Here is a 27,870-nt window from a genome sequence, read left to right on the forward strand (position 1 = left end):
TCTCTTTTTGAAGTAAAGCAAAATTGATAGGGATAACTCAAGCTCCAGGGTTGAAGTATAACAGTGGTAGTTTAATATATAATTAACGTGAGGGTCTTGATTATGTTAAGGTTTACTTTAACATGTCTTAAAGATCGCCATCAATTACAACAATTACAAGAAGGAATCCATCCATTGTGAGGGTTCTATTGCCATGGCAATCAGAGTCCAACAATGGCTTTTGAGATTACTCTACTATCATCTGGTTTATTACACAAATACGATTTTGGGTCACTAATGTTATGTGAGGAAAGAGTAGTAGATAGCAGCTAGCACATCCTGACATGGCGAAAATGAAACCATTTGTATGTTGTACCGATACTCCTAGGGGTATGTTCGTATCTAATACTCCAATATTTGTATTTAATATGCCGATACTCCTAACTAAGGTCCGTTTACCTCGTACTAACCTAAAATTGAGAATGAAACTTTAATCATAAAACTATAAGTTGAGTTATGTGAGTATCTAAGTTTAATCGAGTTCTAAGTGCCCTATAATAGGTTTAGGGTCAGAGTTTGAGGCTTGCAAATAATTTTGGAACAAGTTCTGAAGTTAGGATTTTTGATTCGAGACTTGAATTCAGAGTTTGGAGGATAAATTTTCCATCAAAATTCATTCTTGTGATACTAAAATAAATTTCTAGAATATTTAAATAATTTAAATAATTCATTTTTAAATAATTGAAACTATTTTGAATGTTTCATCATTTTCGGAGAACCAATGCACAATTTATCGATTTCCAAGGGGTTAAATCGAAATATGGCCTGAAAATTGAAATCTGAATCAGCTTCATTTCTACTTGCGCGAAGTCTCAAAAGCCCAAACCCGCTGTGGCAAGCTCCGGGTTCAGAAGCTCCGCTCCAGTAGACCAGTAAAACCATACCATACTGGCAGTCTTGACGACGAATTAGATCTATACAGTCGAAGTTGCTCGACCAGCGTTGCATTTTCAGATCTCCAATTCTCTGCTCCCAACTCGCCAGTACCGCACTTGTTCGTCCTTTCATTTCTGATCGTCGTCTACAATCAATTCGAACAAGGTAACCTATAATTCTCTGTATATCTCTCTCTCGCATTAGTCTTCGATTTTGTAATTGTAAAATATGGTGAAAGATTAATCTGTGAATTATTGTTGCAATTTGTGTGTAATGGATCTTGCTTTGATCCGAATTGTAGACATATTCGAATTATAGTAGAAGATGGCGGGTGGTGCAGCTGGCGGTTTCGTAACTAGGGCATTCGAGTCCATGCTCAAAGAGTGTTCTCCCAAAAAGCATGCTGACCTTCAGAAAGCCATTCAGGCTTATATAGGTTTCATTCTCACCTCCTCTGTATACAATTATACACATACTGATATGCATTCCGTATCTAACTTTGGACGATCCAGGATTCAGATTGGTTTGGAGTTGGTGTTTGTTGGATTTTTGGTTTTTGAAGTATGAATGTACTACTTAAAGTTAGATGAAATCAAACAATTATTTGGGCTGACCTATGATAGTATGGTGTACGATAATGTGGGGAAGTGTGAGCTTAAGATAGAGTTTGTGTTGTTTATGTAATGCATGTAAATTTTTTTGATTGTAACAAACTCTGGTTTTCTGGGAAGGATTGAGCACTGAAATGCCTATTTTGTTTTTTGTAGCGTCAATGTGTTGCTTTCAGTGGTTAATTTTTATGTAATTTCAATTTGATGCTTGTTAAAATTGAAGATCAAAGGCCTTAATCAGTATGTGTTGTGTATGTATTTTCCTTCTGTTTATAAATGATATTTCTATTTGGCACTGATAGTTAATTTCAGTTCTCCCTCTCGCATGGTTGTTTTTGTGTTTCTTTAGATAGTACGAAAGAGGTCAATCAAACTCAACAGACCATTTCAAGTGAGAAGAATCAAGCTACAACTTCAGCTGGTGATGGAAGGTCTATATTTGTAGCTCGACTAATAATTCCCTTCTCTCCCCTTCACTCTATTCCCCCCTTTAATATACAGATTTGCAGAATGTAGTTATTATGCTTGTATGGCAATCATGTTGAATTCAACTTTTACATATGCGTGGCATCTTTGTAGGCCTCAATGTCAAAACATTTTTGGGACATTCCTTGTAGTTGATTCATAGTGTTCGAGCTGAAGTCATTAATCAACTGTATCAATTTTCTTGCAATTGTAGTATGTTTAAGCATAGAGGGACACCTAGTCTTTTCTTTTATCTTATTTTCAATTTAAATACATTTTGTGCTTCCTATTTTTGTACCCCGAAAAAAATTATACGCATGTCGAGCTGCAATGGTTAAATTTTATTCACATAGTTTTAGATCATGATCAGGCCAGAAAACAGCACAATATGTCTGGGTTTCTTTTTATCAGATCCAACAGATTTGGATTATTTTATCTAACAAACGGTACCAAATATTATCATTACATGAGATTAAAATCATAATGATGTGATCAGACATTGTTTTGACTTTTGGAATCTCTTCTGTTTTGTAGTTCTCTTGAAACAGAGGGTGGAGCTGCAAAAACTGATACAGAACCAGATCAGTCTCAAAACACTGCAGAGGAAGCAGATTCTGTTGCTGGGCCGGTGAGCACAAGTGCAACTATTTCAACTGTCCTGGCAAAGGCTGGGAACACCTTAGAAGGAGCTCAGGCAGAGCTTGTTTTGAATCCCCTACGACTTGCATTTGAGACAAAGAACTTGAAAGTCCTAGAACCTGCTCTGGATTGTCTTCATGTATGCATTTCATTTCTTGATTTTATTTTTTGTAGATTAAATATTATGTGCTTTCAAGATGGTGATACTTTGTTACACAAGGCATGAAGAAATTCATTGTTCTATCATAGTATCTGCATTCTTGTATGATTAGCGGTTGCTCCTTGTTATCATCACTTAGAATTTGTTGTATATCTATCATCACTTAGAATTTGTTGTATATCTATAATAGCTAACTAGTACTTCAAATTTCATAAGCACAGAAACTCATTGCATATGATCATTTAGAGGGAGATCCCGGTTTAGATGATGGTAAAAGTGTACCGCTGTTTGCAGACCTTCTGAACATGGTTTGCAGTTGTGTTGACAACTCGTCATCTGATAGGTATGTGCCATGCGCATCATTGGTTTTCTCCCAAAATATGTGGCTTGTTATTCTTTCTTATTTTGGGAAACGATGTGCAGTACCGTTTTGCAAGTGTTGAAGGTCCTTCTTACTGCTGTGGCATCCACGAAGTTCAGAGGTATGTTATCAGGGATGTGTGGAAATCGGGTATTCTTTTGCTAGAGTATTATATAACTTATATAGGCTGTCATAAGTTGGGTTTCTTATCCATGTAAGTGTACTCATATGTACTGTGGTACAGGGTCTCTTCTATTGTAATATTCCTGATCTGCAGTCATTTATATGCATTTCAGCATAAATCTTTGTCAGTTTGTGCATATGTATGTTTGGTGCTGGTATTGTTGGGCCTTTTCTTGTTTCTACAATTTTCAGTGCAAGAAATTATTTTAAAGTTTAAAACCTGTTTCAAATGCAGTACATGGGGAACCTTTGCTGGGAGTTATCAGAGTGTGCTACAATATCGCTCTGCACAGGTACTTTTACATTTGCATAAGGGTGTCCGATATCAATTTCAAGCAGTGCTAATGAATTGTACTTTGGACTTGTAGCAAGAGTCCCATAAACCAAGCAACGTCAAAGGCAATGCTTACGCAGATGATCAGCATCATATTCAGGAGAATGGAGACTGACCCAGTATGAATTTAAAGCTTTCAGTTCTGAATGTCTTTATCTATAGTCTGGTACAACTGTACAGGGCATGCATAAAATTTAGTTATTTTACCCCGTATTCTAGAAAGTTTGTAATTTCTTGCAGGGACTTGAGGATGCATCATCTGGTTCTGTTGGACATATAGAAACCATTTCCGGACAAAGTTCAAATACAAAAGCTGAAGAAACGTCCTTGGAAGACCAAAGTGAGAAAGAAATGACTTTAGGAGATCAACTTAACCAGGCCAAAGACACACCCATTGCATCTGTTGAGGAACTTCATAATCTTGCTGGCGGTGCTGACATCAAGGTACACTGTTTTCTATAGTTACCTATGTTCTTAATACCTTATGCACTCTCAGATGCTGTGTTTGCCACCATTTACTATGTCTCCCAATGCTGGCTATTTTAGCTTGCCAGGTTTCCTTTTGTACTAAGATTGTAGTTGTTATGTTGTTTAGGGCTTAGAGGCTGTCCTGGACAAAGCTGTGCATCTCGAAGATGGTAAAAAGATAACCAGGTTTGGATAAGATATTATACTTTAAGATATGTCTTTCTCATATTCGTAGTCAACCAAATGTCTTTACATTGATTTGATTGCTCATAACTTTTATGTAATTTCTATAGAGGGATTGACCTCGAGAGCATGAGCATAGTTCAACGTGATGCTTTACTGGTTTTCCGCACCCTTTGCAAGGTTGGTTTGTTGAGCAATGCCTTCTAATTGTCGACAGCAATCCCTAGCCTCATTCATGAATCTAAATTTATTGTCTGCAGATGGGGATGAAGGAAGATAACAATGAAGTTACATTGAAGACGAGGATTTTGTCTCTTGAGCTTCTGCAGGTTACAATAGGGATTTATTTGTGCTTTTATGTTCATGGTTCCATGGATGCTTAACATAAAAAAGAAGTTGATACTGTTTAAATAACTCAAAAATAGTATTTAAAACCTTTTTTTTTTTTTTTTTTGTGTGAATTGATTAAGCAGTCAATCACCTTCCTCCTTCTTAGACAATGGAAGAAGAAAGGATGATTTGAGAATGATGAAGATGCTTTCTCACACATTTGACTTATATAAGGAGCATTGTTTGTACCTATTTCCAGTGTTTTATTAAATAATGTAATGTCTTACGGCATTTCAGGGTTTATTGGAAGGGGTTGGCCATCCATTTACTAGGAACTTCCATTTTATCGATTCGGTGAAAGCATACCTATCATATGCATTGTTGCGGGCTTCAGTTTCGCAGTCCCCTGTCATATTTCAGGTTAACATATATCTTTCCTTAATCCAATTTTAATGAATATGCTATGAGATTATTGCTTCTAATTATGCATTTCCTTCTTGCAGTACGCAACTGGAATTTTTTTAGTGCTTTTGTTGCGGTTCAGAGAAAGCCTCAAAGTATGTGTATGATCTTGACAAATAGTTACAAAACTTACCTTGATATGTTCTGTTCCTTACACCAACAAATTTTATTCAGGGTGAAATAGGCATCTTCTTTCCCTTGATAGTTCTACGATCACTGGATGGCTTGGATTTTCCAATTAACCAGAAATTAAGTGTTCTTAGGTATATTGGCTTTTCTGATTAATACATTTCTAGCAATATTGCACATGTTACTTTCATTTATATTGGGTGGCTTTCGCTTTCAGTGTGTCTCAGGAGAAGATTATGTTTTTCTTGTTCTTGTCCTGGTCTTCTAACGTGGTGTGCTTTTTCAGGATGGTTGAAAAAGTTTGCAAGGATCCTCAGATGCTTGTTGACATATTTGTGAACTATGACTGTGATCTTGAGGCACCAAACTTGTTTGAGCGTATGGTACAATTTTACTTACTGTTTCACAATGATTTCTTTCTGATTCCATCCAAAAATGTTTTTCTCTTGCATCTAATACATCTGCAATGTATTCTGACTGTTAATATTAGGTTACAACTCTATCCAGAATTGCTCAAGGGACTCTAAATGCAGATCCAAATATGGTTGCTGTATCACAGACAACTTCAATTAAAGGTTCATCTCTTCAGGTAGGTTTATAAGTTTACTCCTTTCTCTGATCCAGCTAGTTGATCATATGTTTTTTCCTGCTAGATATTCATTGATGGTATCAGAGGTTGCTTGATGACCCCTTTTTCCTTGACCTTGCCAGTGTCTTGTGAATGTGCTTAAATCACTAGTTGATTGGGAAAAGTCGCGTGGAGAATCAGAAAACCAGAGTAAAAGGACTCAGTCTCTAGAAGGAGAAGCTTCAGCTAAAGAGGCTGTTGATGTACCCAGTAACTTTGAGAAGGCAAAAGCTCATAAATCTACATTGGAAGCTGCCATCTCTGAGGTAATTGATCTGCATCAGTCTTGTTAACTTGATTTCCCTGGATGAATTTTTTATATTTTATTTCTTTTCTGAGAACTGATTTAGCCATAGTCTAGAACTGATTTATAGTATTAATAATGTTGCAGTTCAACAGGCAACCTGTAAAGGGTGTAGAGTATCTAAGATCAAATAAGCTGGTGGAAAACACACCTCATTCAGTTGCCCAATTTTTGAGAAGTACTCCCAGTTTGGACAAGGTGGAAGCTCTGTTCTTATATAAGTTGCTTTTCTACAATGATACAGACATCTTAGTACTTCTATGATTTTTTTCAGGCCATGATTGGGGAGTATTTGGGTCACCATGAAGAATTTCCCCTTGCTGTGATGCATGCTTATGTAGATTCCATGAAGTTTTCAGGAATGAAGTTTGACACTGCAATTCGTGAACTTCTTAAAGGATTCCGACTTCCAGGGGAAGCTCAAAAGATAGATCGTATCATGGAAAAATTTGCGGAAAGGTACTGGGGGTGTCTGTTTGATTTCATTGCTGTCTGGTTTTTAATTTTTCTGTGCATAAATGTATAAACCTGAGCGTGCCTGCATGGTCATGCATATGATTCAAACTTAATGCATGTACCCTTTGTAAATGTGTGAACTCCAATTTCTGACTGAATATGATTTGGGCATCCATGTTGTACGGAGATTATATTCATTTTTTAATTGTTGGCCAGTGATGTTGTTCAATATGTTGCATATGCAGATATTGTGCAGATAATCCAGGACTTTTCAAAAATGCGGATACTGCGTACATTCTTGCATATGCAGTTATAATGTTGAATACTGATGCACATAATCCAATGGTGTGGCCTAAAATGTCCAAGTCGGATTTTATACGCATGAATGCTATGGATGATGCAGAAGAGTGTGCTCCAACAGAACTTCTGGAAGAAATCTATGATTCAATTGTCAAAGAAGAGATAAAGATGAAAGATGATACTGTTGGTCTTGAGAGAAGTGGAAGAAATAAGCCCGAAGGTGAAGAGAGAGGGCGCCTTGTCAGTATCCTTAATCTGGCTCTTCCCAGAAGAACGTTGTCTGCAGATACTAAGTCAGAAAGTGAAGCTATCATTAAGAAGACACAAGCTATATTTCGCAATCAAGGTGCAAAAAGAGGGGTCTTCTATTCTACACAGCAGTTAGACCTTGTAAGGCCTATGGTTGAAGCTGTAGGATGGCCCTTGCTTGCTACTTTTTCTGTTACAATGGAGGAAGGTGAGAATAAGTCAAGGGTGGTTCTCTGTATGGAGGGATTTAAAGCTGGAATACACATTACACATGTTCTTGGAATGGATACCATGCGCTATGCCTTTCTAACATCTCTGGTCAGGTAAAACATCTGTCTTGTTTTCTCCCCAAACATTTGTATATTTGTACTTTTTATATTTATTTATTTTGATGTTTCCATTCTTAGTATGTTAGCCTTTTTTTTTTTTTTTTGTGTGAAAAATATGTATTTAATCTGGAGACAATGAATTGTGTTGTGTATCACGGTTTTGATCTTTGAAGCAATATCTATGATAATACTAATCGAGCTTTTGGGTTGTCATCTCAGATTTACTTTCTTGCATGCTCCAAAGGAAATGCGTAGTAAAAATGTGGAAGCACTGCGAACTCTACTATCTCTTTGCGACATGGAGACTGGCTCCCTTCAAGACACATGGAATGCAGTTTTGGAATGTGTTTCTCGGCTTGAATTCATTACATCAACTCCATCTATAGCTGCAACAGTCATGCATGGATCAAACCAGATCTCCAAAGATGCTGTTCTTCAATCTCTAAGAGAGTTGGCCGGAAAACCTTCTGAACAAGTATTTGTGAATAGCGTTCAGCTTCCTAGTGATTCTGTAGTGGAGTTCTTCACTGCACTCTGTGGTGTATCAGCTGAAGAACTAAAACAAACTCCAGCTCGTGTGTTTAGCTTGCAAAAACTTGTGGAGATCAGCTACTACAACATGGCTCGTATACGCATGGTATGTTTTTTATCTGTTGAAACCTCTATTGTTCTGCTTGTAAATGTACAACCTAGATCATCCCAAAAATGGTCATGGAGTGTTATTCTGATTTGTGTCCTGCAATTTTTGAGTTCTCCATATTTTGAATGTTTCTGCTAATGTCTTACAGGTCTGGGCTAGAATATGGTCTGTTTTGGCAAACCACTTTATTTCAGCTGGGAGTCATCATGATGAAAAAATTGCTATGTATGCTATCGATTCTCTCAGGCAGCTTGGAGTGAAGTATCTGGAGCGAGCTGAACTTGCCAATTTCACATTCCAAAATGACATTCTTAAACCTTTTGTTGTTCTTATGCGCAATAGTCGAAGTGAAACCATAAGGAGCCTAATTGTTGACTGCATTGTTCAAGTATGTCTACGTAGTTTGCTTTCCTGAATGCGCTCCTTTTATCTTCCTTAACCTTCTCAATATACAGCTATCCCGCTACAAACAAAATTGATTCTGTTGCCTTTTACAGATGATAAAATCCAAAGTAGGGAGCATCAAGTCTGGATGGCGTAGCGTTTTCATGATTTTTACAGCAGCTGCAGATGATGAATTGGAATCAATAGTTGAGAGCGCTTTTGAAAATGTTGAACAAGGTGACAAATTCTTTTCCCTTACTGTATGTTTTCATATCATATTGATTTCCTCCTCTTCACAATTTGGTATGTCTAATACGGGGAAATTTGCAGTTATCTTGGAACACTTCGATCAAGTAGTGGGAGATTGTTTTATGGACTGTGTCAACTGTCTTATCAGGTTTGCTAATAATAGAACTTCACACCGTATAAGTTTGAAGGCAATTGCACTACTGCGCATATGTGAGGATCGTCTGGCGGAGGTTTGTTAGTCCTGTCGGCATTAACTTTTCCTTGGTCATTGTGGATGCCTGTCACTCATTACATGTTGCTTTCACTTGTGTCCTTCAGTATAGTGTTTTTGTCAGATACCGTAAATAATTTCTGAACTATGTTGGTGGTTAATTGGATCATTAAAAGTTGAGGTGAAGTTAGTAAACAGAATTGATTGGGTTGTGAGATTTTCAGTATGACATGAGAACACATGCAGGGCCTGGAAACCGAACCTCTGTTCAAATGGTTAGGAAAAAAGAAAAAGTGATGCCTAGCTTTTCTTTGATACTATGATGACTGGCTGCTTAGGCAACCCTGGTCTTGGGCTTCTTTGTTGCAGGTGGATTTGGTTGTTGTGGGTTGCGTTGATGTCTATGGTTCTATGGCGTCTTCTAACTTGCTTGTATTGATAACTTGTCACTTGGCTGTTGAGATATCCGTGCTTAACTTCTGGTTTGTCAATTTCAGGGTCTTATACCTGGTGGTGCTTTGAGGCCTATTGACGTAAATGTGGATACAACTTTTGACGTGACTGAGCATTATTGGTTCCCAATGCTGGCTGGTCTGTCAGATCTAACATCAGATCCAAGACCAGAGGTCAGAAGCTGTGCACTTGAAGTATTGTTTGATCTACTAAATGAGAGAGGTAGCAAGTTCTCATCATCATTTTGGGAGAGCATTTTTCATCGTGTCTTGTTTCCCATATTTGATCATGTGAGACATGCTGGAAAGGAAAGCTTGGTTTCTCCTGATGAGGAATGGTTCCGTGAAACAAGCATTCACTCACTTCAGTTGCTTTGCAACCTTTTCAATACTTTTTATAAGGTAATGTTGAGCTAAATACTAGCTGTATAGATTATATTAGTTTTCCTAGTTATTGGTGAATAATCACACGTAATAAGGGAGGAAAATGTGGAGGTTTATTCTATCATGTAGTAAAACAAATGCAGACTGATATTCTCATATATTGGTTCTGGTGGTGAAAAACGATTTGTGCATTTTGAAGTTGGTGTTCCGAAGATTAGTGTGACTGTGGAAGTCTTTGCTTTGTGCAGGAGGTTTGTTTTATGTTGCCACCCCTACTCAGTCTACTTTTGGATTGCGCCAAAAAGACTGATCAGGCAGTGGTTTCATTATCTCTGGGTGCACTAGTGCATCTCATTGAAGTTGGAGGACATCAATTCAGTGAGAACGACTGGGATACATTGTTGAAAAGTATAAGGTGCTTATCTCTTATTATCAGATAATATTTTGTGGTTGTTCTAATACTAATCATTTTATTATTGTCATCAGAGATGCTTTGTACACAACACAACCACTTGAACTGCTAAATGCTTTGGGATTTGAGAACCTGAAGAACAATAGGGCGTTAATTGGAGATTTAGAGGTCAATTCAGGTGATAGTCCTTCCATAAAGTCTGACTATGAGGGAGTGGATAGCCGTCGGTTTGATGTCAGTGATAATGGAAGAAATCCAAATGCTTCAGTCCTGATGGACAACAAACAAGACTCAGGGGTGCAAATGAACTTGGATGGATCTGAAGGTCAGGTTTTTAAAGTTCTGTGAAACTTAGTATTTATTAAATGGTTTATGATTAACATTCAAAATCTTAAAAACTGACACTTCGTTTGTGCTAGTTTGCATTTATTTGAAATATGCTTCACAGACCAACGATTACTACCATTTTTTACTCTATAAATAGAACCTTGAAAGTCCATAGTGTCCCAAAACTATGATTGATGGAGTTAATTTTTACACTGTTGTTGATGTGCATAAGCTAGAAATTTTAATTTTTTTCCTCTCAAATTTTTAGTAGCAAAGCAATATAAAAAGATTTTCTTCTTGTAGGCCTTCCGTCACCGTCAGGAAGTGCTCCAAAATCTGCTGAAGGCCTCCAACGGAATCAAACAATAGGTCAAAGAATTATGGACAATCTCTTTCTCAGAAATCTCACTTCTAAGCCTAAGGGTATTGCTTCTGATGCTTCAGTACCATCTTCTCCAATTAAGGTATGATGTCGCAGGATATTAATTTCTAAAGAATATATTATTTCTGCTGTTAGACCAATTATACAGATCAGCATCCAGATTTAATGGCTTTATGACGTTTGATTCTTATGCTGCACTAGGTTCCTGAGGCTGTGGAGCCTGATGTCAGAGATGAGGAGGAGAGTTCATTATTGGGAACTTGTAGGGGCAAATGCATCACTCAGTTATTGCTTCTTGGTGCCATTGATAGTATTCAGGTTTGAATTTTGATCGTTTTTAATTTTACATGTTCCCTTAAATTCATAAATACGTTTCTTCTGATCATCAAACGTCAATTTGCAATCCATTGTGATGTAAACCATTACTGCAATATATAAGGCAAGTCCTTTGACTTGGAAGGCTGCAGCACTTGGGGATGTAAAGTAATTCTCCAAGTGCCTCTGAACTACTGCCATATTGTTATTATTGGGTTATGTAAAAAAGACTGAGTACTGTTTGCCTAATAAATCACTCTACCATTTGCAGAAGAAATACTGGAGTAAGTTGAAAGCACCACAAAAGATTGCTATTATGGACATTTTGCTGTCTGCATTAGAGTTTGCAGCTTCTTATAATTCATATACCAATCTCAGAACACGCATGCACCAAATTCCTGATGAGAGGTAGGATGAAAACTTTTTGTGTAAATTATTTTCTTTTGTGTTGAATTTTTTTCGTTGAGGAAGAAAATGATTTTTCTGATAAGAGAAAACATAGTTTGTGACTAATTTATCTTCTGGACAGGCCACCTCTGAATCTTCTCCGCCAAGAATTAGCAGGAACTTGCATATATCTTGACATCTTACAGAAAGCAACTTCCGGGTTTAGTGCCAACAAAGAGGCACTTGCAGAAACTAACGCTTCTCAGAATGTTGATATTATAGAACATTCTAATGATGAAGAGAAAGTCGAAGGATTAGCAGAAGAGAAACTTGTATCTTTCTGTGAACAGGTACTCCGGGAGGCATCTGATCTGCAGTCCGGCTCTGGGGAGACGACTAATATGGATATTCATCGTGTTCTGGAGTTACGATCTCCCATAATTATCAAGGTATAAAGTGCCATATGGATTATTTGTGGGGCATGATATAATTTTGAAACCCTAATTTGATTGGTTTGGTGGATTCACCTCAGTGTCTTCGGATTTCACCCCTACACACGAAATTCCACTCTCCTCAATCAAATAGAAAGCCCCAAGGGCGCCATATTCTAGGAGCCCGAACTTTGTGATTGAATAAATCTTCCTCTATCCGTTGTGCTTGTTTATTGGACAATATTTTTGTTGATTTCCTACAAGATTTGTATATTGTAGGTATTTACAGGTGATATTATCCTTACTCTTTTGGTTTTTCAGGTGCTTAAAGGCATGTGCTATATGAACCAACAGATTTTCAGAAGGCATCTGAGAAATTTCTATCCTTTGCTTACAAAACTTGTTTGCTGCGATCAGGTAAATCTCCTCTTTCCATGTCAAGGTCCGTAATAACATGGATTTGTTATTTGATACTGCCATATCCATCCCTTGGTGCCTCTAAATTTGGTATTTCATGCTCTTACAGCAGTTAATTACTAATTAGAGATTATTCTGGAAAAAACTTATAATTGCTTGATTCATTCAGATGGATGTTCGTGGAGCTCTTGGTGATCTTTTCAGGGCACAACTGAAAGCACTTCTGCCATAGTTATATATATATATATATATATATATATATTATATTTTCTATCTGTTGCCACTTTGACAAGAGTCCCCAGAAGGAATGATTCGCTAAATCACTGCTCCAAAAACCGATTTTTTTCCGGCCGATATTCTTTTATCCCTGTGCCTATAAAGAAAATCCCATTTATTATGATAGATGTAGTTTTCAGTTCACTTTACCCGGTAAATTTTGTTGTAATGATCTTGATGTAGTAAAAAAGGAAAAGAAAAAGAAAGGAGAGGACATGATTGTTTCGAATTGGCCTTTTATTGTTTCATATCCAATTTTTGCTGTGGTGTAATCTAAGTAGCAAGCATACGATTAATTAATCAGATCCAATACCAGCAAACTGATACCATTAGTTACAAAATCATTTCATTTAATATGTCGAGAACTTTTTTAAGCTCATGATTATTTTTGTCGAAAATAAAGATCAGATTATTCATCTTATTTTTCACGAAGTGGCTTTCTGCCCCATGGAGCTTTATAGTCTGGCAAACATTCGTGTTGGGTAAAGTGCATACCTTCTATGTGGGTTTTTCGCTTCCCATCCAGGAAGTGTTTGGCACAAAAAAAACTAGTTTACAACAAGTTCACTCTATTCTTTTCTTGATGGATTATTCTCTCCATTAAAGTAAGGTCATGAATCACTCAAAAGGGTTTCCTAACCCCTCTCAGAATCCAGTTTCTACTTGAGCATTTCTGTGATTCCTTGCCTTTCCTCTCATGAAAGTACATTTCTCAACCTTTAGGTTTGTTAAATTCAAAAGCAGTGCTTCTTATACGTTTCGAGCTAGTAGAAATATGCATGAAAACTGAGGTTGAGAGGCATAAGAAATCATGGGTTTTAGCTGCTTGTGGGTTTTATTGCTCTGCATAATTGGGGAGGGTTTGGTGAAAAGGGTCCTTGGAGTTGGTGGCCTGGCATGCAACTGGGGAACCCGTTCTACGCATCCATTGCCGCCTACTATAGTTGTCAAGCTTTTGAAGGATAATGGGTTCAGCAAAGTGAAGCTCTTTGAAGCTGATCCCGGGGCATTGCAAGCTCTTGGGAGAACTGGTATCCAGGTTATGGTGGGTATACCCAATGAGTTATTGGCACCACTTGCTAGCAGTGTTACTGTTGCTGAGAACTGGGTGTCTAAAAATGTGTCATCCTACATATCCAGAAACGGCGTCGATATCAGGTAAAAAGACTTGAAGTTTTCATGTTCTTATTTCTAAAATTTTGAACTCTTGTCGTAAGTGTGGGGTTAAACGCTCTTTCTTTCATTCCCTGTATGTTGACGCATATACATGCAAGTTGGCACTCATCAACCGTAATAAAAGTTTCAAATTGGCAGGAAATAGAAACAAAAGCTTTTGGAAACGCAAAAGAATCTCCCTGTTTTTATGTTCTTCTTTCTTTTAGAACCACTAGTTGACCAAAAAAAAAAAAAAAAAACCTCCCTTACACCATATGCCGAATAACTACAAAAGAAATAATATTTTCCAAAGTAATGATTGATTAACAATTAATGTTAAACTGAATTACTTTTTGACATTTAAATCCATGTAGGTATGTGGCTGTGGGCAATGAACCTTTCCTCAAAACCTACAAAGACACTTTCCTGCAAACCACATTTCCAGCTCTCCAAAACATCCAAGCAGCCCTGATAAAAGCAGGGCTAGGGAGACAAGTGAAGGTGACAATTCCCCTAAACGCAGACGTTTACCAGACTGACAGCGGCCTCCCATCCGGAGGCAACTTCCGGTCCGACATCCACACCCTCATGATGTCCATCTTGAAGTTTCTCAGTGACAATGATGGTGCCCTCACCATCAACATCTACCCTTTCCTCAGCCTCCAAGCTGACCCCGACTTCCCCAAAGAGTATGCCTTCTTCAACAACACTTCGAAGCCCGTTGTCGATGGCTCCATCTCATACACCAATGTGCTTGATGCCAACTTTGACACCTGCATTGCTGCCCTTGAAAAGAATGGCTTCTCCTCATTGCCGGTCATCGTTGGGGAGGTTGGATGGCCAACGGATGGTGACCCTAATGCTAACATAGAAGACGCCCGGCGGTTCAATCAAGGCCTTGTGAGCCGCATACTTGCAGGGCAAGGCAGCCCAAAGAGGTCAACCCCACCTGACATTTACATCTTTGGGCTCATAGATGAAGATGCCAAAAGCATCCAACCTGGGAATTTTGAGAGGCATTGGGGGGTGTTCAATTTTGATGGCTCAATCAAATACTCACTGGATATTGGTCGTGGAAAAGCCTTGGTACCAGCAAAAGGGGTGCACTATTTGGCCAGGCAATGGTGCATAATGGCACCAGATGCAAGCCCTTCAGACCCCAATTTGGTTCAGAGCATCAACTATGCTTGCTCTTATGCAGATTGCACAAGCCTTGGATATGGCTCATCTTGTGGCATGCTTGATGCTAGAAGCAATGCCTCTTATGCTTTCAACATGTACTACCAAACCATGGATCAGCGCAAAGGTGCTTGTGAATTCTCCAATCTCTCTGTCACCACAACTACGGATCCATCTCCAACTCAAAATGGTCAGAATCGTTCGTGCCGATTCGAGATCATGATTGATCTGGGAAAGCATGAAAAGCCTCGACGATCACCGGCTGCCGGATTAAGGGAGCACAATTCCCACATAGTTGTGATGGTGTTACTTGTCCTTGTCCTAGTGTCCACATTGATGATCTAATTTCCACCACTTCTTTGTATATTTTAAGGGTTTCTTACTTGTGAGTGAATCAATTCATTTTTTTTATACCTTAATTTCTGTTCTTGCCCACATAAATCCCCTTCATATGGAAATAAAAATGATGCTGTTCTATGAACCATGTTAGCTGATAAGTTACATTATTAATTATGATGGCTGAACTGACAATTACATAAATTGGAGATAGATTCAAACACAAATTTCTTTCAACCAAAATACAACTATTTATGATACAATAGTCTCAAATAAATCCACATTTCGTGAAACTAACATACCTATTTAAGTATACAATAATCTCAAACAAATTTTTTCCATAACATGAATAGTTGTATTTTAAGAGGTGATTTACGTCTTCCTCTATTAAAGATGTTTTTATTGTGACAATCACTAAATAATTAGTGTTATTCTTATTGTGACTAAACACAAAATAGCATCAATTCTCATATCCGAAGCAACCCATAATGGAATATAACACTTTTTTTTAATGGCCAATAAAACACAAAATAATAGAATAAATTGTGAACTACACAAAAGCAACAAAGAAATGAAAGATAAAAGACATGGCCAAAAAAAGAAAAAAGAAAAAGAAAAGACATGGATGGGCATCAGCAGAGGAAGAGGAGCCAAAATCAAGACCGTTGGATCTTATTGTTGTGGCCCCCTTGACATATACACATACGAAAAGGTAAAGAACACAAAATTAAAGAAACTAAAATTAAAAAAAATAAATAAAGAAGAAGAAAGGTTGCAAAGGGAGGCAGGGAATCTATTTGCTCTTTTTATTAGAAAGGTTTTAGATTTATGAGGTCTCACAATCAAATTGCAAAATGAAAATCGGAAATCATGGCAGAATTTCCGCACTAACCAGTAATTAATTCTCAAAACTAAAATTACTAAACTAAATCGAATAATTATTAGATTTTTTTTTTGCAATTTATACAATTGGATCGCAGAGTTTTGAGAGAAACAAACAAGAAGAAAGAGCATCGAAAGTTCAACACTAGATTTTTATGCTTTCTGAATATGCGTAAATGGTCTTTGGATTAACCTTCCCATCTTCGTGTATTTTTTCGCAGACGTGTCGGGAGTTTTGACTGGAAGTTCTCAGATTTTTGCAATCCCAATGGAGAAGACGGAAGAAGCTTAGCGTAACGTTTTGGGGTTGGTGCCCAATTTGGCAATTTTTAGGGTTTATGCGATTTTTCTGAATGGTGGGGTTGTGGGGTTGAGGGGCATTTGGGCATCGTTATGTTGTTTTTGAAAAAGCAAGGCGGCTTGCGCTTCTTCACAAACTTAAAGCACCAAACTTTACTTCATCGTCATCAGTTTACAGAGGCTATGGCTGCTCATTTGTATAACCATGGTAGCTACAAAGGGTTTCAAGGCCGAGCTCAATGGCCGCAATCCCATTTCTCCAGAGACCACTCTTGCAAGTATGCAACTTTCCCTGGGAAAATCAGGAATACGAGGAACACACGTCTTGGCCGCAATTTTTTCGTAAAAGGGTGCTTCAAATCACAGCATCACCACCATCAGTCTCATAGCAGTAGCATAAAGCGTCACAGCAATGCCTTTGAGAATCCCAATGCTCAATTGGTCCGTGATCTTGAATTGGACCTCCGCAGCTCTGATGCCATTGGATTGGCCTCCTCTAATGGTTGCCAGGAGCGTGGAAGCCATACTGGAATCCCTCCCCATTCTTTGCCCGATGATAAAGTCGTCGTTGCTGTTGATGTGGATGAGGGTATGTAATGCATGCATTGATTGCCATTTTCTGTTATGATCATTTTGTTCTATTCTCTATTTTCCAACTTGGGTTTGTCTTGATTTATCAATAGATATAAACATGAGCTTGTCTTTTGCTGATTTATGTTTATTCTGTTTTTGATGAGCAGTGTTGGGAAACTTTGTGTCGGCTCTCAACAGGTTTATTGCTGATCGTTACTCCTCCCACCATTCAGTTTCAGAGTACCATGTCTATGAGTTCTTCAAGGTATCGCCTGCTAACTAATTGAGTCAATGAGTCTGGACAGCTTCATTTGATTGTTGGTTGTTTCCTTGTGTCCCATATCTCGGAGTGCAAGTAGATATGACCCATCATTTCAAATGCTTTAGCATTGTTGATATAATAGCGAACTATGACTAGTTTCCAGGATTGAGCATGCCATGTTGCTAACTTACTTTTCTTCCTGCTTGACTTTGCTAGTTTACATTGTGATCTTATGTTTTACATTTCAGCTGTTTTCTTGGGTTGTGATATAGTAATGTTTGCTTGCCTCCTGCATATCTCCCACCCCTATTGATTGAGTTGAGTTGAGTTCATTTGTTACTCCAGCAATCTGAGTTCTTTAGTATGTGGTTTAAGGTGCCAATTCTCTTTGGCAGCAAGCTTCAAGGATATATATTAACATTTTCTGCTCCCTTTTTTTTGATTAAAAAAAATTCCCTGGGCATATTCTGATGCATCATATTTTTCTGTTACAGATATGGAACTGTTCTCGTGATGAAGGTACTACATATGCTTCACTTTTTTTATTATTACTATTTTCCGATCATTTGGGATGTTATCATCATCATCGTCATCAGCATTATCATTGTCATCTTGATCATCATTTATGACACGAAAGGACTTTTATCAGCTATGCTAGTTGTCACTTTTTATGAATTACAGATTGTACATGGAACTAACCTACCTAATTCCTAGTTTAATACTGTTTATTGGATATTGAGAATGGAACTTGCATTTGAATCACCAGATTCATCTGGTTTCATGGTCAAATTTCTAATTGCATTGAATGTCGTTTTAATCAGACATATGAACTGACTAACTGACAGCCTTAGAATAAATTTATCTTACTTTTGTGAACATTTGATCTATATTTTTATTTTTTGTGTAATATGTTGGATGTAGATAACATTTATTAGAAATGTACTCTCCAACTGATAAATGTTTTTAGGGTTCTATGTAAAACATTTTACGTGCACTTCTTTTTCTGTCACATCTTTCTTCCTTTCTTTAAAGCATTGCCATGATTGGTAATATCTACTTTGTTTTGACAGCCGATGTTCGTGTGCATGAGTTCTTTAAAACATCATATTTCAAGACCGGGATCCACCCACTCCCAGGTGCTCAGGAGACAATTCATAAGTTGTCAGGATTTTGTGACCTGTCAGTTGTGACGTATGTACAATTAGCAGAGTTAATTTGTTATTATATTTACCAGAGCTTTGACTAACTTAATCTTTTGGCATCTACGTGCATTAATAGGTCTAGACAGAATGCAATTAAGGACCACACAATTCAATGGATTGAAAAACATTTTCCAGGACTGTTTCAGGAGATTCACTTTGGCAACCACTTTGCTTTAGATGGAGAGTCTAGGCCTAAGTCAGAAATATGCAGGTATGACCTTGAGCCACTGTAGATAGTTTGATGTCATGTATTCTAAACTTCTTTGTATGCATCTTTTGAAGCTTGTTCTTACTTTATGCTTTTAGAACCTGCAAATCCGAAATGAATGTGCAATCACCTACTATACATATGATAGTTCCTCTATGTTCTGATGAAATGTACTTGCCAGGTCCTTGGGAGCAAAGGTTCTAATTGATGACAATCCAAGATATGCGCTTGAATGTGCTGAGGCTGGGATCAGGGTTCTTCTTTTTGATTATGAGAACTCATATCCGTGGTGCAAGACTGAGTCAATTATTCAGCACCCCCTGGTCACCAAGGTCCATAACTGGGAAGCAGTGGAGAAGCACTTAATGACATGGATTATTTCATAGTTTTTTTTACAACCTAGTACAAGATTGACCACCAATTTGTTAAGATATATTGAATTCATTCTAATGCATGAGAGCATCAGATGGATGCTAAAGAAAGTATTGTTGATGAAGAAACTCCATAGTCTCTAGAGACCTGCCAAATAGGGTTGCTCAGTGAGTAGGAGAATGATGAGAGGTGATAATATCTTCTTATCATTTCGCCCTATTCTGAAAACTAGGTGTCAGAATGCTCAAAGTCAACAGCTAGGGCTTGGTTTCTTTTCCTTTTCTCCTTATTTTACATTTAGAAGAGAATAAGGTAGAAAGAAAACTGGCAAGTTGTAAATATGGATGATGACGAAATGCTCAAAATTTTCGAACATTGAATTTTGATCTTGACACCACCACCACCGTATTCACTCAATGGAAGCTTTTCAAAACTAGGATGCCAGTTGTTTGTTTTGTTTTGTATTTGCCGCTGCTGCTGCTGCTGCTAGTAGAATATTGAGATGTCAAATTTTGTTCTAACCTTGATGTTCTATATTTGACAGACCACGAAAATGCATGTTCATATTGCGTATTGAACTTATGAATTGGCTTCTTTTGAATTAGATGCACAAAGGTTGTACATCATTATGCTAGAAAAACAATTCTTGCAATATGTTGGATACACTTAATTATTCAAGCTCATGCGAACCCTTTTTCCATCCCTGACCTGAAAAGTCACAAAGAATATGAAGAACCATTGTTCAAATCCATTGTTCACAAAGTTATTTTGCTGACATTAATGTAGGAATAGGGAGCTCCTCTAAGTTGCAAGCGCCTTTTCCACAAAACTTGGGAAGGCATTGCAAACCCATCATTGGAGCCCTGCCGCATAATTGTATCAAACTCTCCCTTTCAAGTATCTATGCTCCATTGCAGTCAAGCGAAACGAGGCACTAGTTGCGCATCGAATATCTGGTGAATAGCTGCATCTACACAGGAAAGAGGTAGGGGGATTGTTCGGGTCACTCGATCTTCTCCATTACCTTGATGCCATAAGCTTGTATTATATCCATGGCTGCATTACCACAAACAACTCCAGTTAAACTGTTGCAGCCAATGAAACTTCATGTCTAAAAAGGCTAAATAACGAAAGAGAGACCTAGAAGTCTGATATAAATGTCTATGATAAGAGCTTTATTATAGAACACCAAACCAAACGAAAACAAGACAAGTGGTTACCTGGGACATATACTTCTGGTTCAATAGGCCTCAAGACCCCTCTTGTTTTGACCTTGTTTCCAAGTATGAGCTGCAAAAGAAATAAACTTGTTTAGGCATTACCTCACTTCATGGTGTAGAAGAACAGGAACGTATATAGTAAGTACCAGAGCTCCAATGGCTGCCGGGATGCCAACCGTGAAAGCCATGGCGGTGATCATTTTACCATTCTTAGTCTGCCCAAATTCCAGTAAAGTGCCTGAATGCTTCTCTCTAAGTCCATCTGGGAACTCAACCTCTACTTCATGATGCAAAAGCACCATATCCTGACCACAAATCACACAAGTTCCAATAACACAAGTTTGGCAATATAGATAGGAATATAAAAGCCGTCTTTGGTATAAAATGACTTGGCTGTGCCAATCCTGTTTTATTTGCTGCTAAGGAGTTTACCTGTTCTGTGCTGGAGTACGCTAATCTGTCTTCCATGAGGAGACAACTCACATCAAATGCACTTCGGCAGGAGGCAGGGATTTCTTTCTGATCATGAAGTCCCAAAAATCTATTCGAAAACGGAGAAAATTTCCAGCCATTTCAGTCTTAGTCTATAAAATCTGAGCACACAATAAGAACGGAAAGAAAAAGGGGTAACAGATGCAATGTGCATACGTTATGGTCTTGGCTGCCCTCAATGCAGTTTCTTGATCTTTGCAGTATCCAAGCTTGATAATCCTTTCATGGATGACTTTCTCTCCTATCAAAGGTCCATCCAGATCTTCACTTTCGATTTTGAGAAGCTCAGACAAAAATTTCCTGAATGTGGGTCTCTTTCCATCCTTGAGAAGTGGATGAGGATCGGATTCGAATAAACCAATTCTTGAGAGTGTCCCCATTATTTCTCCAAACCCTATGCAAAATAATTGTTTGTAAGTTCCATGAACGTCATGTAACACCCTGAACTAACCACCTGATGCATCCCTGTCTTCAGTTTTTGTTCTCTCTACCATGACCCATGTTACCCTATATAACAAATCTTACTTGACGACTCTCAAATCTATCAAGTTTTCTAGCGTGACTCTAAACATTAGCTTAGCCTAAAAGACGAACGTGCCATACCTTCATAGCGCAAGGTTCCACGAAAGACGGTTGAAGCTTCATGTCCTATTCCATACAATTCCCCATAAACTAGTGAGTTACGATTTGGGAGGCATTCCAGTGCGAAAGCTGGTAGGTTGGGAATCCGTTGTTTCACAGCTGAATCATAGAGATTCATTCCTGCAGTTTTGTAACGTAAAGTGAAAGAGTGAAAAAAGACCTCCAGAAAAATCAATGCATCCTTGTAATATGTTACTGGCTAAATATATAAGAATTATGTGAGGCTGGCTAACTCTTTGAGCAGAGAAAGGACAAATCACACACATCTAATTGAATCCTTGGACTTATCATTTTTTCCCTCATCATTAACAACTTACCATCAACTTGTACAATTTCACCCCTAGACTTGTACGTGGCAGGATTGCGCCCAGCTCGAATAGCTCCTGCAGGACTCCAACTGAAATGATTGATCAGTAGTAAGTAACTCCAACTAAAACTAGAAGCTAGGGTTATTACTTAGTAAGGATAAAATCTCAGTCACATATATACTTGTCCAATCCAAATTACCTGAATTTGTACGCTAATGGATTGTTTGCTGCAGCTGGGGATGGGAGTCCACCACAATACGAGGTGAAAGACCGGACTTTCCCCTTACGGACATGCGCTTGGTTGATCATCTTCATTGCCATCATATGATCTGAAGTAGGACAAAATCAAACTAATAAATGCTTAATCTAAAAAATGGTAAGAAAACAATAAACCTGATGAAAAGTGTCTAATGTAATATATCACATCCAGTAGAGTTAAAAAAACACTCCATTTCTATTGGACATGTAGGCCGTTCGGAGAGACTGGTTACTGTCTGTTTATCATTCATATTGTCAGCAAAATGATTACCTATCCCAGGGTCCAAGCCCATCTCACCAAGAATCGTAATACCGGCACTCTTTGCCTTTTCATCTAGCTTTGACATTGAATCATCAACATAGCTAGCAGTGACAAGATGCCTTTTAAGCTGCATGAAGACAGAAACTTTTTCCTTAGCTCAAACTGTAGGAAGAAAGGCAAGACCAAAAAATAAAGGAAAGAAAGAAATATAGACAAGTAAATATAACGTTGAGACAATGTAAAGTACCTCAATACATGCATTTGCTACAGTAATGTGGCAAAAAGCTGGCAGTAAACTTATAACAAGTTCAGCCTGCAAGAGGGAATAAAAGAAAGTAACAATGTAAGGCCGTAATTGAAGGTTAATCTTGAACACAAGGAGAAAGGAGCAGCTAATTGTCATGAGTATATATTAGAAGTTAACAAAAACTGCTCTTTAAAGCATTAATGCAGCACTTTGCGGTGCACCTTGCTGCATAGCAGTTTTACAGTGTATCACAGTGTACTGTAGAAAAGTCATTTTACCTCTGATATATACTTATGAAGACTGCCGGTATCCGTCACATCAAGTTGAACTGCTCTTGTATTTGGAATACCTTCAGTAATCTGCACCCAATCTTTCAGTATCAAAATATTCAAATGCAAAAGGACAAGACAAACATAAAGATACATACAAAAATTTGCACATCATGCTTGGAAAAGAAAAATGTACATCCTCATGAAAAGAGTTGAAATTAAGATGACCATCGTAGGATTTAAAGCAGGATTTTTGCAATAGAAAAATAATTTTGGTCAGTTATACCTCTTCAGCATCCTTTAGATAGAGAGATGCAACAGTAACTTGCACATCATTCTTCTCTTCAAAATCATCTTCCAGGCATGTTTTACACCATTTCTGGGATGACATTTCGCTAATTGATGCTAACATCTCAGCAGCTGGTTGGCATACCCGGCCTGCGCCAATTATAAGAACCCCAACCTTTCTTTTCGTGCCATTTTCCTTCATAGGACTCTCCTGGACTTTACCAATCCTAAGAGAAATCTTATTTTTTTCTTGCTTTAAATCATAATTTTCGTTTGGATTAGCAAGAGAAGTTAAGGAGTCGATAATTTGATCCAGAACTGCCCTATCATCTGCACCCACCTGTTCATATCAAGAAAATTATAGTTTCAACTTTCATCAGACGAAAATCATAGCAGAACAAGTACACTCAAGGGAGATAAGCCATTTCTTACAATTTTTTTTTACAAACAGTGGTTATAAACATCCATCACATTTTGCACACTGCTTTTGTAGTGTGAAATTGAATTTAAAGACGATATATACTGTAAGGAAAAAAAAAAAAAAACTGAAGAAAACCTCTCTCATAATCAAACTTGATGTACTTACTTCAAGCTCTGAGAATGACATAGAATTAGAACATTGACCCACGTCACACTTAACCAAATGAAAGGAGCCACCTGCAGCTTCAATAATATCTAAGGCCTCATTTATCAGAAATTGATCAAATAGGTGACCACTGAGAGATACCTGTCATTTATGATTACATTCAGCAATGTTGATTAGGAGATAGTCTAACACAAGTTTAGGATAATTAGGATAATTCATATAATCTTTGGCATGATAAGACGAGCAACATCCAAAGATGTAAGAGAAATAAAGAAACTTACTAATATGTTATACTTCTTGTTAGATTGGTGCTTAGAAGGACTTTTTAATATTTCTCTGCAAATCAGAAAAGATAATATAAGCTTATTGTAATACTCAAGAAAAGCATAGCCTCATAGGGCAATTATCTCCAAGATCAATTCAGAAACTTTTTTACACAACTTAAGAATGCATGTTACAGATTTCTGACCAAGTAATCAGTTTGCTGTGGTTTGAGACTGAACCATTTTCTTTTTTGACAAAAAAGAAATATGAAAAAGACAAAACTCAGTTCTTCCAAGCCGAAGAATAACTTACTGCACCCGATTATTAAGAAAAAAGGAGCGAAAGGCAAGAATATGCCCTTGCCTGAGATGGAATTGAAACTCACTCTGAGCCAGATTTTCTCATACGTGTAATGTATTCATACAATGAGGTAAGTACTCCTCCATGGGTTATGCAAGCTCTCGTCAAGTGTGCAGGTATCTTTGTGATGTCTCTTGTAGAAGCCAAATTACCAACAAATTGGGACAATATGTCTCCAAAATGTTGGGAAGCCTTCACAAAAATAAAATGGAATGCTTTATTAATAATGAGAACTGTAATTTATGGCTTTAAATTATCCTAGAATTGTGCATTTGCTAAAGAAAAAGCCAGTCCCATCCATGAAAGTACTTCACCTCTTTTGCAAATTCTGTTGGAAGAATGTCCACAGCTTGACATATCAAGCCAGCCCCATCCATGTCGTGATGGTAAGAATCATTCACAGGATCATATCTGTAAACCATGATTGAACATATTAGAAATAAATGGTAGAGTATGTGAAACAGATTGAGATAAATATATATCCCACATGAATCAAGGCTTGATACAGCGGAAATAAATACCAAGAGAACTGTTATTATGAGAGCTGAAAATTCTACGTCTAGAGCAAGTGCATACATTTCAAGGTTGTATTCATGCATGAATCTATCGATGTTATAACTTATACCTGAAGAAGGGTGAGTCAATGGACGTGGTTTGGTTGACAAATTCTATAGATCCCCCTATATCACAAGTTATATCAGAGATTCCAATAAGCTTACATCCTTTCCTCATTAAATCTTGAAACTGCTTGGTACTCAGTAAGCGAGGAAATCTTTTCTCCCAATACATGCAATTCACTGCCAGCCAAAAAACAGAAAATAAATAAGCAGAAAAAAATAAGCTTAAAGAGTGCATTTAATAACCATAATATTTCAAGAATCCTTCTTAATTTATAAGCCAAGCGAGGCACTTACTAAATGACACTAACCCAAATGATTTGTCTCAAAAAGTTGATAGCAGAGTGTAAAGCATACCAATTACAGATGCATAAGGGGCTATTCTTTCATGGAAAACAGGGTTGTAGTGTTCTGGATGTGCATAATAGTCAGCCTGAAATAAATTCAGATGTTTAAAGTTCTTTCTGTTATAAGTGTTCAGGATCCGGAGGATCTAAGAAAAAGTAAATCGAAGATCTATTAATAAAATGAAACAAATGCAAAATAAGATATGAATATGAGGGAATTTACTTTGTCAAATGCTCTTGTGGAATCTTTGTGTTGAACCATGTCTTTACTAGTCACAACACAACCATATATGTGGAAGACCCTTTTCGATGATCTTGTGGGTTGAGCAGCATCCTTGTCCTAATAAAAAAGAAAACTTAGAAAGCTAATACCAAGAAGGCATGCCATATGTCTGTGCAGGGGTGTTAGCACCTAACATTTTATCCCTCTCAAGTCTGAAGTCACTGAGAACCTGGTTAGAAGTGCCCTTTTTCTCTCCTATTATTCTTATCTTACTGGATCCAGTTGGAAGCATCAATAGTAAATCCAGAATTTATGTGCTGGTTTGACGACTTACCGTCCCAGATAGCTCTGGAAGTCTGCTAGGATCCACAAAAGTATGAGGAAGAAGCTTAAATATCTCTTGCGCGCCAGAAGAAACTACAGGAAAGATAGTTACATCAGAGCTATTATGATACTAGATTTTTTGTTTCATAAGAAATAGTAAAATCCTGCATCATGTGAACTGACTTATACTAAAAATGGTGCTCTGCATAAGAACTTGAAAACAATATCAAATTAAAAATGTAAATAAGTGAGACACAAGAACTCTGCAATTCACCTATGCAATGTCAAAATTTTAGTTCTTGAGTTGCATTTGCAGAAAGTTGCCTAGTAACAGAATTTTGACAATATTGTTAATGTTTATGAGAGGAGATTTATATGCAATGTACCGTTTCCTGAACCGGTGAAGACAAAGACCAGAGGGCAGATTCCTGATGGTAGTCCCAGAGTTGCTATCTCTTCACCCACGGAAATCACTGCAGCCTTGGCAGCAGCCAAGGACGTATACATATAAGATGCACCCAACGAGAGGAACGGTGTTGAATATCCAAGACTTAAGTACCCTTGACAAAGAAAAGAAAGAATGAGAAAAACAGAAAGAAGGTTTAAAAAATGAATGCCATACCTCACATCCAAAGTACCAACTCTCAAACATCAATACATCTAAAGAAACCACATAGGAAAGTCCAGCTCATGGACCATCCCAAGCTCTAAAGTTGCATGCACTGAAAAGTAAACTAAAGCCGCAAAAACTTTTCCTTGAACAACAAATTCAGCCAGAGCATATGAATCCAGTAAGTAGTTGAAAATCGACATTGTAGGAAACAGAACATACTCTGTCCTAACCCGCGCAGGAAGTCGATAAATCCAGCTCTACCAGCATACTTTCCAAATGCAAGTACTCTTTTCCCCTGATCCCCCACGATAAGCTCGTAATCATAGAGAGACACCCTTTCAGCTAGGATCTACACACCACAGAAACAGTGATAAACTGGTAATGAAGCAAAACATAGTATTATAAATCACTGCCCTGCTCTTAATATATGCAAATGCAAACAAGACAAGACCTTGTCTAAGAGTGGCATGTTTTCCTTCTGAGCCTTGTGAGTATGAGAAAAAAATGCATAGGCTCTATCAGGAAGAATCATCTCCAGCTGCACCACAATTCCAAGGCCAAACAATTGTGTCAATAAATTGGTGACCCAATGACAAACTTGATGCTATATTACGTTGAAAGCAAAGCAGAAAAAAAGAGTGCAAAAAATAGTACCTTGGGCTGTTTGATGCCGAGGATGAGGCCGCATTGGGATAAATCCTCAGAGATTTCACACCCAATATCCTCATACATTGCATCATGGTGGATGCGCTTTGTGGAGGGCTGCACTATGATGCGGGCAACCCCAGTTCTGTCTCTCCCACTGTGGAGAAGCCTAGCACAGTGAGATGGAGTCAAAGGTGCTCTTCTCTCCCACTTGTTCACTGACTCTGACAAAATCCCCACCACCCCATTTCCAAGCATTTTTCTTTTTCTGAAGCTTTGTGATCTTCCTCTGCCTTAATTTGATCACTTTCTAGCAAGAATCAAGATCAATCAAAACAAAAACCCAAAACCAAGATCAAAGATACATACATCACCACCACCAAAACTCTTTCAATTACCCTGCAGAAGAAAATCATGCAACTTGGTTTTGTTGGTTTTTTTCTCTGTTTATCTGTGTAGTTGGTATCAGAGTCTGACTGAGAAACGAGAGTAATTATTGATGAGAAAGAGACTGATAAACTAGAAGGAAAAGAGGAGGAGGGTGAATTAATTGCTAGTTTGCTAAAGCGACAAGTGATCACAAGAAAACAGTTTTGATGATATGGGAAATTGGTGCTTTTATTTATTTATTTGTTTTTGTTTTTGTTTTGTATGATTCAGGAA

General features: G+C 37.7%; 4 protein-coding genes across 4 annotated transcripts; 3 read left to right on the plus strand and 1 right to left on the minus strand.

The window, feature by feature from the left end:
• Positions 759-13,152, plus strand: LOC18769617 (brefeldin A-inhibited guanine nucleotide-exchange protein 5). The gene is made up of 34 exons (XM_007202998.2): positions 759-1,080; positions 1,217-1,351; positions 1,876-1,957; positions 2,526-2,769; positions 3,012-3,133; positions 3,214-3,272; positions 3,570-3,627; positions 3,703-3,787; positions 3,909-4,112; positions 4,264-4,322; positions 4,430-4,499; positions 4,580-4,648; positions 4,947-5,069; positions 5,153-5,206; positions 5,286-5,374; positions 5,527-5,623; positions 5,731-5,829; positions 5,952-6,134; positions 6,260-6,370; positions 6,447-6,631; positions 6,874-7,500; positions 7,726-8,143; positions 8,295-8,534; positions 8,644-8,767; positions 8,861-9,009; positions 9,488-9,844; positions 10,075-10,241; positions 10,313-10,563; positions 10,869-11,029; positions 11,149-11,265; positions 11,534-11,670; positions 11,792-12,098; positions 12,402-12,497; positions 12,667-13,152. Exons 2-34 carry the CDS (start codon positions 1,240-1,242, stop codon positions 12,727-12,729), a joined length of 5,319 nt encoding a protein of 1,772 aa, XP_007203060.2. The 5' UTR covers positions 759-1,080; positions 1,217-1,239; the 3' UTR covers positions 12,730-13,152.
• Positions 13,418-15,526, plus strand: LOC18770093 (glucan endo-1,3-beta-glucosidase 5). Its single transcript, XM_007201893.2, has 2 exons — positions 13,418-13,931; positions 14,303-15,526. Exons 1-2 carry the CDS (start codon positions 13,585-13,587, stop codon positions 15,450-15,452), a joined length of 1,497 nt encoding a protein of 498 aa, XP_007201955.1. The 5' UTR covers positions 13,418-13,584; the 3' UTR covers positions 15,453-15,526.
• Positions 16,246-19,642, plus strand: LOC18769034. The gene is made up of 7 exons (XM_020567896.1): positions 16,246-16,337; positions 16,547-17,214; positions 17,366-17,463; positions 17,955-17,979; positions 18,531-18,651; positions 18,739-18,873; positions 19,052-19,642. The coding sequence occupies exons 2-7, from the start codon at positions 16,719-16,721 to the stop codon at positions 19,254-19,256; spliced, it is 1,080 nt and encodes a 359-aa protein (XP_020423485.1). The 5' UTR covers positions 16,246-16,337; positions 16,547-16,718; the 3' UTR covers positions 19,257-19,642.
• LOC18769367 (alpha-aminoadipic semialdehyde synthase) lies at positions 19,816-27,587 on the minus strand. Its single transcript, XM_007203925.2, has 24 exons — positions 27,217-27,587; positions 27,014-27,100; positions 26,782-26,911; positions 26,336-26,509; positions 25,960-26,042; positions 25,626-25,742; positions 25,413-25,488; positions 25,064-25,235; positions 24,753-24,849; positions 24,464-24,630; positions 24,096-24,150; positions 23,815-23,955; positions 23,227-23,568; positions 22,950-23,030; positions 22,672-22,737; positions 22,434-22,551; positions 22,104-22,233; positions 21,914-21,993; positions 21,558-21,716; positions 21,111-21,348; positions 20,895-21,003; positions 20,609-20,767; positions 20,463-20,532; positions 19,816-20,298 (listed from the first exon to the last, which is right to left on the minus strand). Exons 1-24 carry the CDS (start codon positions 27,463-27,465, stop codon positions 20,246-20,248), a joined length of 3,153 nt encoding a protein of 1,050 aa, XP_007203987.1. The 5' UTR covers positions 27,466-27,587; the 3' UTR covers positions 19,816-20,245.

Source organism: Prunus persica, chromosome G7 (assembly GCF_000346465.2).
Source record: "Prunus persica cultivar Lovell chromosome G7, Prunus_persica_NCBIv2, whole genome shotgun sequence".
Taxonomy (NCBI): domain Eukaryota; kingdom Viridiplantae; phylum Streptophyta; class Magnoliopsida; order Rosales; family Rosaceae; genus Prunus; species Prunus persica.